Below are 17446 nucleotides of genomic sequence, written 5' to 3' on the forward strand. Positions count from 1 at the left end.
ATGACAAGCTTCCTGTCACACCTATGTGGGGTTTGGCTCTTTGGTTTTCCTATAGGTTTTTGTGTCAATAAAGGAAGGACTCCTACTACATATTAATAAGAAGTGACATGATGTTGTAACTTAAAAAGATATATGCTTTTGTATCCATAATAGAAATTTAGGATATAAAATGAAATTATATAAAACCATTTTTTAAATCACATTCGCTGATTCAACAGGGTAGTGATTTAATTAAATACGGAATTTGAACAGCAACTTCGTCTAATAGATCTAGAAAAACATAAACACGAAGGCCCATAAACAGGGTGTAAAGGCTGAGGACACCTTCAGTGAGGATAAAACAAATACCTAATACCTGGAACATTCAGGGAATAGGAAATTAAATAAATTTCCATCAACGGAATTGAACAAATATATTTATTTTGATTCAGTCTTAGATACTGAGAATCTTCCTTTGAAATGCCAGCAATTTCCTGCCTTCCTAAGTCCAGTATAGGGGATATTGTTTAATCATAGCCAAATAACTCAGAATCTTGCCAGGCCTCTGGGTGCTCTAACTGAGTATTACTTCTGGTAGAAATGAGGCCACAAACAGGAAAGGCAAAGTGAGCACATCCTCTCAGGAAGCGCATTGAAATAATTTGTGATGTCAGCTTGCTTTCTATTAGTGTTCACCTTGGCTGCACATTAGAATCAAATGAGAGAACCTTTCAAAAAAAGAAGAAGAAGCAGCCCAATGTCCTGACCACACCACAGAGCAACTAAATCAGACTCTCTAGGGGCAGGGCCCAGGCATCTGCATTCTGTAAATCTCTCCAGGTGATTTCAATGAGCAGTCCAAGTTGAGAACCATTTCATACTGGTTGCCTCTTTCTCACTGAAGTAATGTGTCTGGTGAGGTTTATTTTCAGACAACTGTAAGGGAAAATCACCCTCAGGGATACTTAACTTTACACATGAAACAGGTTCTTCAAAATGCAGTTAAGTTAAGAACCAAGACACACGGCCAGACTGCCTGAGTTCTATCTACTTCTGCCGCTCCTGTGAACCAACTGGATGACCAGGGTTCATTACTCATCCTCTGTGTGCAGGTCAACGTGCTCACCTGTAAATGGGGACAGTAGCAGCCCTGTCCTCCGGCTTGTGGAGATAATTTAGTGAGTGTGTGTGTGTGTGTGTGTGTGTGCGCCTGTGTATGTATTAGAACAGTACCTGGCACGGAGGGAACACCATATGTGTGTTTTGCTATTACTGGTGATGATGATAACACTGATAATACAAACAATAAATTAAAGGCCTGTGCAAACTGAATTAAAGCATGTTCAAAATTTATTCCTGCCTTTTTCAAATTTAAGTAAAATAAACAATAAAATATAAAAATATAATAGTTATATATTTATTTTAGCTTATTTTTATGTGATAAATGCTTAAATGACTCAATTGTCTATCTAATTTTTTGTTTCTAAAATCTTTATTCTTTTCAAGTTTTTGTTTTTATTTTAAATATTTTTATTTTTTTAATTACAGTTGACATACAATATTATATTAGTTTCAGGTAGACCACCCAGTAATTAGACATTTATATGAAGTAATCACCATCTGACACCATACATAGTTATTACAATAATATGGACTACATTCACCATGCTGTACTTCACATCCCCATGACTGTTTGTACAACTGGTAGTTTGTACTAACCTGAACGAGAAAAAAAAGAGTCTATCTTGTTATTAAATGTAGAAAAAGCTTAACAAGAACCCCATAGGTAGGCTCGAACAATCTTGGATTGACAAGAAAATGATCTAGAGAAAAAAAGAAATGTTCACTCTACCTACAACATTGTAATTCAAACAAAGGAGCACAACATTATGTCAATACCAGGTATCTGGGAATTCTATTTACAACAAAGCAAATGGGTTTTCCACATAACAGGAAATCAAATTATGAACAATATGCAAAATGTATTTCCTGCACACATTCCTCCAATCCAGTGTCTCAAACTAATTTTGAAATTAAAAGGTAAAAATATCCCATTACAATAGCTTTCCAGAGCACGGAAAGCACTCAGTGTAATTTCTCATGTTAGACTGGGACCAGTTAAATAAAAGCAACTCAAAAAACTGAGGCATAATTTTATAATTAAATTACACAGGGGTGGGCAAAAGTAGATTTACAATTGTTCCTATGGAAAAAGACAGGCGGGTTATGATTATTACAATAGTTTTATTAACCGATTAACTGTTTTGTGCATTCACTGCGGTAAATCTACTTGTGTCTGCCTCGTATTAGGAGTAATCAAGTTTGAATTAAATCCAGGGTATTATACATTTCTTACCCCTTCTGACAATGTATTCAAATGAGCACAGCTGTTGTTCCTCACTGGATGAAGTGCTCTGATGGTGAAAATTCTATTAATGCACCTACACCCTAAAAACGATTTTCAGAGAAACAGCAATGGCGCCATTTCCTCATAACCAGCCTAACATCACAATACATTTCAACAGGTCCCACTTGATTAAAATTTCTACTACAAATCCATGAACTCCAACCCCCAAGAAGGACTGGTACAAGATTTCATTTTAATAATTTCCTTGCTATGTTGCACATACATGGTCCAAGCAGTTGTAACATTTGGTTATCCTGTATAAGCTGGAGTTCACTGGGGCAAAAATGTTGGGGTTTATGCTAATGAAAAGAAGGTCGGGTTAAGAATAAATGGACCTTAATCTGGAAACGGATTTGATGATGAGAAACTTGTCTCTCAGCAAGCTGACAGACTGCTGACTATCTACATTACACCACAATGTTCAAACTCTAAGGAATAGGCACTGTGAAGGAGGCGGAGCTGCCCGATGCCAATACAGCTGGGATAAGACTAGAGTGATTCTTTTAGGAAAACGGACACCCACTGCGGAGTCCAATTCTTGTTAGGAATATCCTTTTCTCCCAACCAAGACTTCTAAATCATCCTACAGTGTATTCCATAATATTCTTCAAATTCCCAGGGGCCCCAAAAAAACGTTCACCTACGGTGCAGGAGAGTTATCTTGAAAAGGCCTTCTAACAAATAAATCCCTTCTTTTGCCTTCCATGGCCCTGTTCCCCAAACATCACGAAATACATAAACAACCTATTTGTTCAAGCAGACCTAAGCTTCAATGCTTTCGAGCAAAAGACCACAACACAACAAGTCACTAGCACTTTAAGAAGAAAAAAGTAGATGTAAAACTATGTGTAAACAGATGGTCAGTTGGCTTTCAAAACAGCACATTTGTGGTCCCTAACAATTAGGGACTAATTGTTTAGTCAGAGACTAATTGTTTATTATATACCAATAATAAAAGCCACTATAATGGCCCTTAAGGGCATTATGCTACGTGAAATAAGCCAGATAGGGGGGAAAATCTGCTTACAGAAACAGAAAGTAGGAAAGTGGTCACCAAAAACAGGGAGGGGGAGCAGGGAGGGGGAAGCTTCGGGGACAAACTTTCAGATACAAGATGATCAAGGACTGAGAACCGAGCGTATAACATGGTGTCTATAACTGGTAACACTGTATGGTATCATTGCAATTTGCTAAGAGAGTAGAACTCAAATGTTCCACACACACAAAAACAATAACTATGTGAAGTGATGGATGTGTTAACTAGACGGCGGAATCCTTTCACAATGTATATCCATATCAAATCATTACATTGTATACTTTAAATATCTCACAATTTGATTTGTCAATTAAGCCTCAATGATAGTGAAATTTAAAAAGTAAAACTGAATTATTCATTTTTTAAAGCCACTACGAAGGACTGAGAGTTTATGAACTGCCAGGCATTGTGCTGGACACTTCATGCACCACATCTTCATTACCGACATCTCCAAAAGGTAATGCCTCATTTTACAGTTGGTGAAAGCGAACCTTGGTCTGTGGAAGAGATTCTCCAGAGGTGACTCATTTAATACAAGGTGCAGCCAGAACTCAAACCCACATCCAATTTCAAACCTGGTTTTCTTCATCACCGCCCTACCTCCCTAATTAGGAGTTTTAAGAAAACCGCCCTGGCTTACAACAGAGTATTCATGTATCAGGTACCAGAGCCTCTTGCTAAGGAATCCTTGTTAATACCCTCAATTAGAGGGTATCTATATTGAGGTGTCAAGCATTAAGGACCTAGTAAAATTCGTTTAATTTAAATGTGGTTCCAGGATACACCAGGAATGGGGAATCAAGAAAGAAAGGGAAGGAGGCCCCTAGAGGGTGTGTCTTTCAGCCAGTCACCACTGTGTGTACACGGGCTCAATCCCACTGCAGAGAGCTGGGAAAAGACATAAACCATGTACTTTTGAATTTTCCCACCCGAGAGGTGAAGGAGCTATGATATTTACCCACGAAACTCCAAGCACCAGGTTGGGTATTAATTCCTAGGAACTTCCCAGCAGTGGTACCGGTGGCAAAGTAAGCTCTGGTAGCCAGAAAATGTGAATACTGGCCGCTAGGTTGCCATTGACGGCCTCTGGAGTACTAAGGACTTCAATATGGATTTCATGCTGCACCTGCTCTGGCTAAACACTTCAGAAATCCAGGGAGGGGAAAGGAAAAGACTTAAGCCAGTTGGCAATGATTGGTGTATGTTTCAGACAAGCAACAGCCCCAGTCCTCCTCACACCCACTTAGATTTTTACAGAGGTGATTTCAGTTACTGTTATAGGCTGTGGGGGAAGCTACCAAATGAAAACGAATTGAGTTCATGTTCTTGATTCATACCCCTTCGTTGCACTCATTCGAATGTTCGGTGCCCTGCCCGATTCATCATACACAATAAAGGTCAATGTTGATGTTTCTGGGATATACCAGAGAAGACTGTCCAAAAGGCGAAGCACCTTTGCTAAGCAAGGATTAACGAAATGGGGTATGCAGGTGGTTCTTTATGGAGGCCAGACTAATTTTTTTAACAGGATATACCTAGATTTTGTTGTAGAAGTTTATTATGCATCGTGTTCAAAATATTACTGAACTCTGGACTCTTATGCTGAAATATGTCACTACGGCTTATGTAAATATTTAATTTTTAAACTTTGCTTTTGAACTCTGTAAAAAAATTTAAGGTTACCATAGGAGAAGGCAGTCTATAGTTGCTATTCATAGAAACTTAATCATCGCTCTGTGCGAGGATCCCAAAGGCATCTCACGGAAAATCACAGGCCAGAACGAGAGGGCAGATGGAGCAGATGGTAGAGCCCGTCACTCCTGTCCTGATATCCTGGAAATGGCCAAATATGCAGGTATAAATTTAGGTCTATAATCTCTAATCATGGGTAAACAGAAAGTATTATACTTGTTGAATAAAAAAGTATGAAAGGCAGGTGACAAATGAAATAAAAATGAAGTAGGAAATGACACTAATGCTCACGGGCATTAAAACCCAGGAGAGAATCTGTGACAGGGGTGTCAAACTCATTTCACTGGGGGCCACACCAGCCTCGATGTTGCCTTCAAAGGGCTGAATATAATTTTAGGACTGTATAAATGTAACTACTCCTTAACAGTTAAGCAAGAGTTTGGTGCTGCTGCCGGGTAGAAACAAGGTGCCAGACCTGATAAAACAAGGCGAGGGCTGGATTCAGCCCGTGGGCCAGGTGTTTGCCACCTGTGATCTAGGAGCTATCAAACCAGGTGGTGCACCTGTCAGCACTAGGCGCGAAATGGGAACATAACTGAGGTCAACCTTCCATCTCAGCTCCTACTTCCCATGCCCTCCACACCCCGAGCCAGAAGAATGCCAAAGGAGAAGGTACTATCACAGCTGGAACCAACCAGAAAGAAGGCAGCCCCCAACACACAGGGCTACCCATTTAGGGAAAGAAATCAAATGTAGAGCTTCGCCTCAGACCAGTCCTCAAAATATATTACGGGAATGCTACAGTCTGAACATTTGCCCCCCCTCTCCCTCATTCACATGTTAAAGAGCTAACACCCAAGGATGGTATTAGGAGGTAGAGCCTTTGGGAGGTGATTAGGTCCCCTGGGGAGTGTCCTCACAAATGGGATTAGTGCCCGTATAAAAGAGTCCCCTGAGAGATTCCTAGCTCTTCCACCAGGGAAAGATACCACGAGGTCTGCAGCCCAGAAGAGGGCCCTCACTTGACCTTACTGGCACCCTGATCTTGGAATTCCAGTCTCCAAAACTATAAGAAATAAACATCTGTTGTTCATAAGCCACCCAGTCTACGGTATGTTATTATAGAGCCCAAATGGACTAAGTTAATTCTACATGGATTAAAAACCTAAATTAATAATGATGGTGGCAATGAGGACGAGGAATAACAGGCCTAAAGAAGGCAAAAAGAAAAAAAGGTTGAAATGTGAATACATCAAAGTTGAAAATGTCAAGTCATCTTTTGTCATGCCTAAGTCGAAAGTTAAGAAATTCAAAGACAAGCCACAGACAGGAAGAAAGTATTGCAACATTCATAACAGCAAACGGAACCACATCTAGAATATGTAGAGAACTCTCAACAGGAAGCAAGGGATATAGTAGGTAATCTACGTAAAAGAAAACAGAAATAGTAAGTGTCTGAAAATATATACAGCTTATTAGCAAACCACGCAGCAGTAAATTAAAACAGGAACAATGGCTGTATCAGACTGGCAAAAATTCAAACTTTTCTTACTAGTATTGGTGGGGCTTGAGGAAACAGTTTCTCTCACACAAGGCCTGCAAGATTATAATATCACACAACTATTAAATAAAATTTAGGATATGTATAGCCTTCAATCAGTGACTGTACTTCTGAGAATTTACCTCAGGGAAACCCTGACCCATATACCTAGAGAGGGATACGCAAGGCTGGGTGTTCTTACAGGACTGTTGTCTGTAGTCCAAAACTAAAAACAGACAAACACCAATAGTCCAGCAACGAGAAACTTTCTGTTAAAGCAACGAGAAACTTTCTGTTAAATAAAATTCAGTAATCCACTCCATGGGATAGAATAGAGCAATTTCAAAGCATGAGGTAGAAACACATGTACTTACATGAAGAGTTCTCTAGTTCACCTGTAAAGTGAAAAGCAAGTTTGTGGCACGGTAACAATAATGTCATTTAGTATACAAATGGATATAAACAAAATAAAATGAAATATTCCCAAAGTTAATGCATATACAGCTTCATTTAAAAGCCACCTGGAAAGATACCAAGAAGCTGTTACCAGTATTAACTCTGGAGAGAGGACTAGAATGAGGGGCCGGTGGGGAGAGAGATGAAGGACATTTACACCCTGCGTTAGTCTCTTACACAAAGAATTTGTTTGGGTGTTATCTGCACAACTGAAGATAAATAAGACCTGTAACCAAAAGAGAGAGAGAGAAAGTAGTTGGAGTCCTTCATTTAAAACGTGTATTTTTCCTATTTCTTTCTCATTGAAATATGTGTACTGCCCCCTCCCAACTCCTGTTTCAGTGATGCAAGGAAGAGTGTACTGAACTATACTGAACTTCCTGGATCTGAACTAGTAGTGGCTAGTTTTATTTTTACACCATTCTTGGCACAGAAGCAGGGCATCGAGTTGCGAGGCAAAGGTCTACTTTATTTCATATCCTAACAGGATAGGTTTTTATTAGCCCTCAATAGCATTGGCCCCTTTTTCTCTCTCTAGCTTTTTCTTCCAAAATTGTGATGCAGAGTCTTCTTGCAGCTCACACAGCTTTCATGGCTGACCCTCCATGTGTTGGTTTCTGGTCCCAGCAGGCAGCACTCCAGAGAATAGGCCTCGCCTAACCGGGTAACTTCTCCAATACTCAGGAGCCCCTTCTCACCCACGGTTACAACTAAACTGATCCTCTTCACAGAATACATGCTGACACGAGAAAAAACACCAAGGCTTAAAATAGTCGTTTCATAAACTCGTTTTTGCTAATTAGAGTCAATAAGATTTAAGGAGCCAACAATAAAAAGGAAAGAATAATGGAAATAAGTGCATAGCGGGTACAAAGCATACACCTGTATCCATTAAGATGATGTGCATGTTTATCTGTTTCCATCCATCCCAAACAGGCTCTCCTCCATGTTGCACCAAAGCTACTTAAAACTACGTGCTAGCTCTGGTTTTTAATTCCTGAATCTATCATCTGAGCTGCCCAACTTCTTGGCTGTGGGGTTAGGGAAAGGAGCACATCACTGCTGTCCCTGAGGGTGAAAGCAGGGGCTTATGGTGGCTGTGCTCTGTGGCATAATGTAGCTACGACAGGCAAGAGGATATGGGTAAGACACAGTGTAAAATGTTAGGGTTTTCACTCCGTGTTATAAAAAGAAAGATCTTGGAACAGTATTTTTTTTACCAAGAGCCTCTTAAAGCCACTCAGCTTGCCTCAGAGCAGACTAGGTCCCTGGTGTTTACTAATCAAAGCATTTCAGCAAAGGCTTCCTGGACAACAAAGAAACGTGTGGGGAAGAAGCCGGGAGGGAGAAGAGAGGCGTATCACACTAAGTACCAGTATAAGCTTCCAGGCCCATGGAGAACACAGTGTGTAAAATCAAGAGATACACTTACAAGTATTCTGTTTTTTCTCTGATATATCATCGCTATGGGACATATGCACTAGATTCACATTACTGAGAGTAATTGTCAGCAAAACATATTTTAAAGAAAGTGGGCCTGTAAGCAATAACCTTGTGATTGCACCACTCGGCCAGTGCCTTCAAATGATCTAACGCAAAAACACGGGCTAGAAGCTTGGCATGCCACCCTCACTCGTGAGCCCCAGTGACTTCTCCTAGCACACACTCACTCTAACACACCACTTCCAGGAGTCCACCTCCCGCAAGGGAGAGGCATCGCTCCTTCTGGTTCCAGGACTGGGCTTAAAGCCAGAAGAAAATGACAACCTTGGAAGCACAGAAAGTTTCATCTTTCTTTCCCTTAAATCCTCTCATCTTTTGGTTACTGATATATGATCGCTGACTAAAGGAATAAACCTCCAACCTCTAATACGTGACTGAGGAATGCCTAAGGTATTTAAAACGTGAAAAATAAAATATACTGGCTCTTAGCTAGAACTGTAAGACCGTGAAAAGTAGTAGAGATCAAAGAAATTGTTACTGCCTTATTGTTTTAATTGGTCACAATGAGCAGCAGGACCAAGAAAAAGAGGTTAGTATAAAGAAACTGAAAGAAATTTCCCTAACTATGAAAATAAGCATGAGTCAAAACACTGGGTTTACAGAACAATGGAGAGGCATCAAACGGACTTTGCCCTGAAATCTTTCTCTTTCTCAAGCAAAGAAATACTTATGATTGGTGCTTAACTGAGCTGCCATGAATTATTTAAAAACCCCAAATACCTTCTGTTGCTTTTACAGAAGCTTGATTTACCAGTTAAAAAAAATCAAACTGACAGTTTAGCCTCTTGCATGCACACCCAAACTTTTAAAATGCTCTAGGCATTATAAATATATCTTTCATGAATACAGCTTCAACAGTGCTAAAAATAGCTTTTTGGAGGAGAAAAAAAAAAACCTCTTTCAAGCCATTGTTTTATACATAACAGCAGGAAACCAAACAGAATGTCAAAGCCAGAGTGATTAACACACCCAGTAATAAACATGAACACTGAATACGAAGTCTCCCTCAAATACATTTTTTGAGATTAGCATGGAGTCTACGGTTTAGCCGCAACTTCTGTGCCCAGAGACGATTCCAGGGAACCCAAATTCAGTAGGAAACTCTGGGGCCACAAGGCTAAGAAACTTGCCTTGTGATGATGTGTAAACAGGCCCCGTCAGGACTGGCCCTGAGTAGCGGATGTCACTCTGCAGCACCCTAAGAGCTTCGTCCAGATTCAGCCCTAACCCCAAGCACGCCGTTGCACAGGGCCAGTTCTGTACCATTGCTCACAGTGCAATCCAGGCTGCCCAGAAAGCAGAAGGCCAGACTGACAGATTCCAGTAACTCTGGGTATAGAGACCTAACGTGGGGATGTGAAAAGGCTAACAGCACCTCACAATTTGGTGCCAGGTATTTTATCGTGTCCAGTGTGTATTCAGTGCTCCAGATAAAGCTTATCCTAGCTCGGAACATCAGACTTTACAAAGCCCAAACGTTCTGTGTTCTGTGGCCTCGCAGTTTCAAGTACAGAATAGCCATTGTCTCTTGAAATAATAACCACTTTTTATGAATATTCTGGTCTAACTGCCCATTAAATGCCAAATAAATCTTACAACCTCCAGACATCTCGCTTTTTAATAATTCAATATGGAATCATCTCCATCAGCTTCATAATAATGAGATCCTAAATTTATGATATGGTGAACGGAAATCTAACGTGGGAAGAAATTTCTGAATAATTGAAGTGCAGGCTAAAGGAATCTTATTCTTTTTTTTTAATAATTTTTTTATTTAATTCTTGTTCAAGTACAGCTTTCTGTCTTATATTCCCAACACCGCCCACCCCCCGCCCAATGCTCCCCACCTCCCTCCCATTTTCACCCCCACCCTTAGTTATTGTCCATGTGTCCTTTATACTTGTTCATGTGAGTCCATCCCCTTTTCCCCTTCTTGATTTTCTAGTGAGAACAAATGATCAAAGCCAAATTCTTGCTCAGGACAGGAGCACCCTTAGTGAGCAGCGAAGGGCAGAAGGAAGAGAAAGAAAAGCCAGATCTGTAGAAAGTAAGATCAACAGTGTTTTCACATCATTTTCTTCATTCTTTACGGGTAGAGTTGGAGGAGGGACCTGCATCAGTAGTACTGGCTAATTTTCTTCTCCAACAAATGTGATTCACATTCCCCTGTCCTTCGCCTGAAAAATACCAATTGTTCTATGATTTAGCAGATCTAATATTTCCGACTAGAGTCCTTGGAAAAATCCTAAGACATTTCAATATTAGAGATACTTTCTAAGTAGAATCTTTAAATAAATTACAAAGGATTATCTATGGAACAAATATACTTATGTAGATAAAATACCTTGCAAATCAGCAAGTAGATAATGTAAGAAAGACAAATACCATTTTTTACCTTGTTTTGATCTGTCCAGTAAAAGAAAAATCCCTGAGGGTCAGACCTCAAAATAATAGGAGTGACAATCGTGGAGTCCTGAAAATGGAAGGAAAAAAATGGGTATCAATATGTATCACTGTAGACAGTCCTACCCAGAAGTTACTTAACAATAATCTTCCAGTGTTTCTACAAGGTAATCAATTATTAATAAAAATTCCAAAAAAATTAAACATGGCATCTTTTATGTCATAGGATTATTAATTACTAAACTGAGATACTTTAGGAATAATTAGATAATTTGGACAATACTTGTAAAGGAAAAGCCCAGTGATGCATATATTTATTAATTAAGACAAGTTTTTTAAAGGCAGTGACATGTTTTCTTTAAAAAGCTATATTTAGTTTTCCAAATAATTTAACATTAAATATCATTATATATAATGATTAAATTTAATTAAAATCCATGCTGGTAATAATATTTGAAATTACATTTGCTCTATAAAACTATTTTTAATTGTGCTACAGAGAGTAAACATAGCATTTGGGCCTTGCTGTTTCCAAGGTAACAGTAAATAAGGCCATCTTCTACGTATCCAGAAGGCTATACACAACATTGTTACAAATTTAAATTTCACATGATGAACTAAAACATCAGACAAATTTAAAGCATGCACATTATAAAGCAAAAACTGCATATACTGTAATTATAATATCAAACATTTCTAAAATCTGTGTTCTTTCCTTTTGGCAATTCTCAGAAAGACATACCATCTGCACAAGAAAACACGTCATTGGATATGGGTTTTTATACTGAAATACTTAGGCCTTTGCAGGAATTGCATTTTTAAAAAAAGAGACACAAATTACCAGTGTCTTTCAACTTTTTCATACTCATTATAACCACGATATCGCTTATCCTTTATCTGATCAGAAGGACTTGTAATGAAAATTAGACCATGCAGAGATAATTCAGGAATTTGGGGTTCTTTTACTGGTGGGTAGAGCAGATTGATGGTCTTAGTCTACATGGTAAATTTTGTTGCAAGAGCCAGGTTATAGAAGCCAAACCCCTGGGTTCAAATTTCTGCCTGTCTCTTCTTGGTGCCTCATTCTACACAACCACAACTGGAAAAAAAAAAAAAGAGAGAGAGAGAGAGAGAGGTAGTAACAATACCTACCCCAGAAAGCTTTTGTGAAAATTAAATAGGATCGTTTGAGTTAAGCACCTGGACCAGTATTTGGCACACAAAAATGTGTATTATTGTTATAGTGAATTAGGGTTACAAACTGCTTTATTAAAACATATTAAATGAAAGTTTATCATGACGTTCCTTTTTAATGTTGCAAACATATGAAACATAAAACTTACCATTTTTAACAGTCAAGTTCAGTAGCATTAAATTAACTACACTCACCACTACCATCCATCTCCAGAACTTTGTTCCTCTTCCCAAACTAAAACTCCATACTCCTTAAACACCAGCCCCCCTCCCACCCCCCAGGCAATCACCATTCTACTTTTTGTCTCCATGAACTTGACTACTTTTGGTACCTCAAGGAAGTACAACCATATAGTACTCGTCCTGTTGTGTCTAGCTTACTTCACTTACCATAATGTGTTCAAGGTTCATCCTTATTGTAGGATGTGTCAGGATTTCCTTCCCTCTGAAGGCTGAATAGTATTCTATTGTATGTGTATATCACATTTTGTTTACTCATTCACTCATCAATGGGCATTTAAGTTGTTTCCACTTTTGAGATTTTGTGAATAATGTTGCTATGAACATGGGTCTAAAAATATCAGTTTGTGTCGCTACTTTCCGTTGTTTTCGGTATATATACCCTGAAGTGATATACCTGGATTGCAGTTCTCTTACTAGACAGGGGGCCTGGGCCTGAGCCAGTCTGCCTAGGACCAACTGATAGTGGGTTCTTGACTTGGTGTAGGAAAGATTCCACAACACGAGTTCAGGGGGCAATACAGGTATATTTATTAAAGCTGGGGACAGTGAAACAAGGAAGAGGTTAGCCTAGAAGAAGCATCAGGACAGCCCAGGCTGAGCTGCCTTAGCTCACGGGGAAGTCAGAGGGCAGGGGGTCTGGGGGACAGGTTCAGGGGATTAGCCTCAGACAAGCTGCCACTGCCCATTGCCTCAGAGTTTAAGAGATGCTTGCCTGTGGGGAAAGAAGCGGGGGAAGAAGAAAGGAAAGGGAACTGTGCAGGCTCCCAGAGGAAGAGAACTTTGTCTTGAGGCTTTTACTTCTTTCTTGCAGGTGGGAATCTTAGGGGTGGTCTCGGGGAAGCGTTTCAATAGTCTATTCATCAGTTCTCCAGATGTGCCCTTTCAGGGTCATGGTCTCCACCCACTGGTCAGTGTGGGCGGGGCGGGGGGCAGGAGGGGATGTGGTCATTAGTCTCTGCAGCTGGTCCTAGGGATACCCACCTGGTTTTGCTGCTTTTCTGGGCCTGGAGCTGAAACTCAACTGAGGCCTGGATGTTATCTCTAGGGAAGTGACCTTCTATATCTGGCTGTAAATTGCTCCTCCGGTTTGTTCAGCTCTCTGTCTCAGTCTCCCCGTTCCATTTGCCAAGGAATTCAAGCTTCTTACTATCCTGTCTCAGTTCTATATTTAATTTTTTGAGGAAATGCCACTCTGTTTTTATCTCGATATTCTTAAGATTCACTCTTGACATGCAGTTTCCAACAGGCTGGACACAGCACACATCCCCACTTCCAGGCGAAATTAGAATTAACTGCAGGTGTAACTTATTCTCAGGTCAGTTCTTTTCTTATTAGAGTGACAAGATTCTACTCAAAATCTTAGTGACCATTCACTGCCATATCCCAGACAATCAAATATTTGCTGTTAAAATAGTAAAACTACTCAAAATTTATATTTTGGAACACTGTAGCCTGCCTCATTGTTTCAGATACTGCCATTTCTAGATTATTCCTTCTCCTCCTTCAAAATTAAAGCTCCTTTGTTCAACATTGTCTTGACCACACTCTTCCGGACACAGTTCCTCTGTTAAATGATCATTTATCTCGGCTCCCTGCCTGCTTCCTCCATAATCACCTCTAACATTCCAAGATCAGCTAGAACTGGGCATTCTTACCACGCAAGGCAGGATCTGACCCAGAAATACACGAATATCCATTTTCAATTCCACCTGCTTTTTTCCAACCTCCCACATAGTGGCAAGTTTCTATATATTCTCCAAACCAAAGTAGCCACTCAATCCAGATCTCAAGTATTTTTAATTGTCAGAACAGGTGCTCCAGTTTGAGGTTTGAAATACATGGTCGCCCTTCATGTCCAAGGCAACTGCAGATGGATTAGGACTCTCACAGCATTTTACTGCAGAAAAATGGAGACAACTTTTCAGTCAGGCTGTTTTTTATTTTTTATCTCTCCATCCATATCTATGAGACATGTAGTCCACAACATGCTGGTTTTCAAACTTCTGAACACATCAGATTTTACCAGGAGGGCTTGCGAGAACAGATTGCAGGGCCCTTTCTTTCTGCACTTTCTCATATAACAAGTCTGGGAAGGAGACTGAGAATCGGCACTTTAAGAAAGTGCTCAGTGCTGCTGTTGCTGCTGCTGCCGCCGGTCCAGGGACCCACACTCTGAGACCCACTGGCTGAGGCTTTGGATCAGGAATACAGTGAAATTAAAACGTCAGCACACCCATGTCTTGTAAACACATGGCCTCTAAGAATGCAACTTTTACTTGCTCATTTAAAGTCATAAGGTATTTTTTCCAATAAACACCCATCTTGGAAAAAAGAACCCTAATATATATGCCTAAGTTAGTAAGAGTGCATGATGTACAGTCAATTTCCATCTACCCCTTTTTATTTGATAGAAACCATTTTACCCTCATCCCTAGCTCATCACTGGTGAAGACTAATATAATGATAGAAAAGGTTTTGCGATTTGCTGTTTTGCGACTTACATGAATCCCCAAACAGAAAAGAAAAAAGAGAGAGAGTCAAGGAACAAAGAACCTCAACATCCAAAATAAGGAGAAATATCTGAGCAAGAAAAAGAGTCACTGGAGTCAACATTAACATTACAACTCTCCTACAACTCTCCATCACGATGGTTGTCTCATCGATGTGCAGTTATAAGTCAATCACATATCCTAATGTTATATAATGTTATAACATCCTAATGGTATATCTCAAAAAAGATGAAATGTAAAAATACGTAAAGTAAATCACTTTGAAACAGAATAAAACATTATTTAGAAGATATATCTCCTAAAGCAACTGGGAGAAAATGACAAAGGCACTTGTGTGTGTATATATCTCCTAAATGACAAAGATATATACACACATGTGTATAAAGAAAATGACAAAGATATATACACACACACATACGTGTGTGTGTATATATCTCCTAAAGAAACTGGGAGAAAATGACAAAGGCACTAGTAATCCACACTCCCAGTACCAGAACATTCTTGACAAAAACCCCTGACATAATAGACACAAGCTGTATAGTATAATAGACACAAGCTGAACATGGGTTGTGAGACAATCAATGCAATATGAATATTTAATGGATTTTCTCCTTTATTACGTATAATAACTTAAGATGTAGACACCATTATTATTCCCATTTTACGGATAAATAGCCCAAGGCTCACATGAAATACCTCGCCCGAGGAAACACACCTAAGCCGGTGAGGGGAAGCGCGGGCGACTAACCCTTGCAGCACCGGCTCCTACGCCAGTGCTGCTCAACGTCGTTGCAGTACTGCCCTTCGAAAGAATTTTTAAATGTTTGTTTCCATAATCATCTCCATGAAATGTTAATATCACGGATATTCTGAATGTCTACTTATATGTTGCACGTATATCCGTGCTTTATACACAATAAAATACCATTTTCTATTTCTCAAGGAGTGTCTACCGTTTTGCGGAGACGGTTTGGCCCCTCTGTGCCTGCTCTGCGCCTGCGCCGTCCAGGTGGGCTCCCTAAGCCGCGTGTGGCTGTGAGCATTTGAAACATGGCTAGCTCCAAGGAGATGGGCTGTAAGATTCAAAGTGAAAATGAAAACAAGCATATAAAATGGCTCATTGATTTTTTTTTATTTTAGAGAGGGGAAGGGAAGGAGAAAGAAAGGGAGAGAAACATCTATGTGAGAAAGAAGGACTGTTTTCCTTCCGTATGCACCCTGACCAGGGACCTAGCCCACAAGCCAGACCTGTGCCCCCACAGGGAATCGAACCAGCATCCTTTTGGTTTACCACATAACACCCAACCAACTGCGCTTCACTAGCTGGGGCACTCATTGATAATTTTTTTATAGTGAGGTAGATATTATGTTTTGGGTTTTTTTTAAGATTTTTTATTTATCTATTTACCTTTAGAGGGGAAGGGGAGAGGGAGAGAAACATCAATGTATGGTTGCCTTTTGTGTGTCCCCTGCTGGGAGTTGGCCTGCAGGGAAATGGCCTGCAACCCAGGCATGTGCCCTGACTGGGAATCGAACCACAATCCTCTGGTTCGCAGTCCTGTGCTCTATCCACTGAGCTACACCAGCCAGGGCACTCATTGATAATTTTTGATACTGATTTTTTACATCTACATAATGGATTAAATAAACTATTGTTAAATATTAGTTCCATCTGTTTCTTTTTATTTTTTTCAACGTAGGTACTAGAAAATTTTAAATTTCCTATGTGGTTCACACTATATTTCTATTGGGAATGCAGCCCTAAACCTTTTCATAGGGAAATAGGTTTCTCATTAAGGGCAACATCTTCTTCACAAAGCAAACTTGGTTGGGAAATTCATTAGAAAATTTTGGGGTTTTCCATATATGCATCCACCATTTAGTCTGAATACCTAAGCCAAGGGTGTTGAACTCATTTTCACCGGGGCCACATCAGCCCCCAGGTTGCCTTCAAAGGGCCGAATGTAATTTTAGGACTGTATAAATGTAACTACTCCTTAACTAGGGGCAAGGAGCTCCATGCTGCCAGATAAAACAAGGTGCAGGGTAGGATTCACCCTGGGTCGTGTGTCTGCCACCTGCGGTGTAAGTGGTGCAAAACAATCTAGTTGCTTTTCTAAGCATCAATCTTCAAACACCTGCCTGGAACCATTGAACTGCCACCCCCTGAGCTACGCTCAACCAAGCTGAGGTATGTTAAGGGATGGACTGTCCCCCGGCAAATTTATCTATTAAAGTCCTAACCTCAATACCTCAAAATATGACCATATTTGAAAATAGTCTTTACAGAGGTGATTAAGTTAAAAGGAGGTCAAAAGGGTGGACCCTAAGCCAATACAAATGGAATCTTTATCAAAAGTGGAAACTTGGACACAGACATACAGAAGGAAGAAGCAATGGTGCTGGCTACCTCCACGCCAAGGACAGCAGCCTGGGACAGATTTTTTTCGTCAGGGCCCTCAGAAAGAATTAACTCTGCCAAC

The 17446-nt window shown here is 40.0% G+C and overlaps 1 protein-coding gene across 3 annotated transcripts in view; it reads right to left on the bottom strand.

Moving 5' to 3' along the window:
- Nucleotides 1–17446, bottom strand: part of PLCB1 (phospholipase C beta 1) — a 665285-nt gene that overhangs the window by 635781 nt on the left and 12058 nt on the right. For all 3 annotated transcript variants that reach the window (XM_037051663.1, XM_037051665.1, XM_037051666.1), the window contains exon 2: nucleotides 11009–11086. In XM_037051663.1, the coding sequence (XP_036907558.1) occupies nucleotides 11009–11086 (78 nt within the window). The remainder of the gene's footprint in view (nucleotides 1–11008; nucleotides 11087–17446) is intronic.

The sequence above is a fragment of the Sturnira hondurensis genome, unplaced genomic scaffold (genome assembly GCF_014824575.4).
Source record: "Sturnira hondurensis isolate 20B ecotype Veracruz unplaced genomic scaffold, ASM1482457v3 Scaffold0007401, whole genome shotgun sequence".
NCBI classification, from domain to species: Eukaryota; Metazoa; Chordata; class Mammalia; order Chiroptera; family Phyllostomidae; genus Sturnira; species Sturnira hondurensis.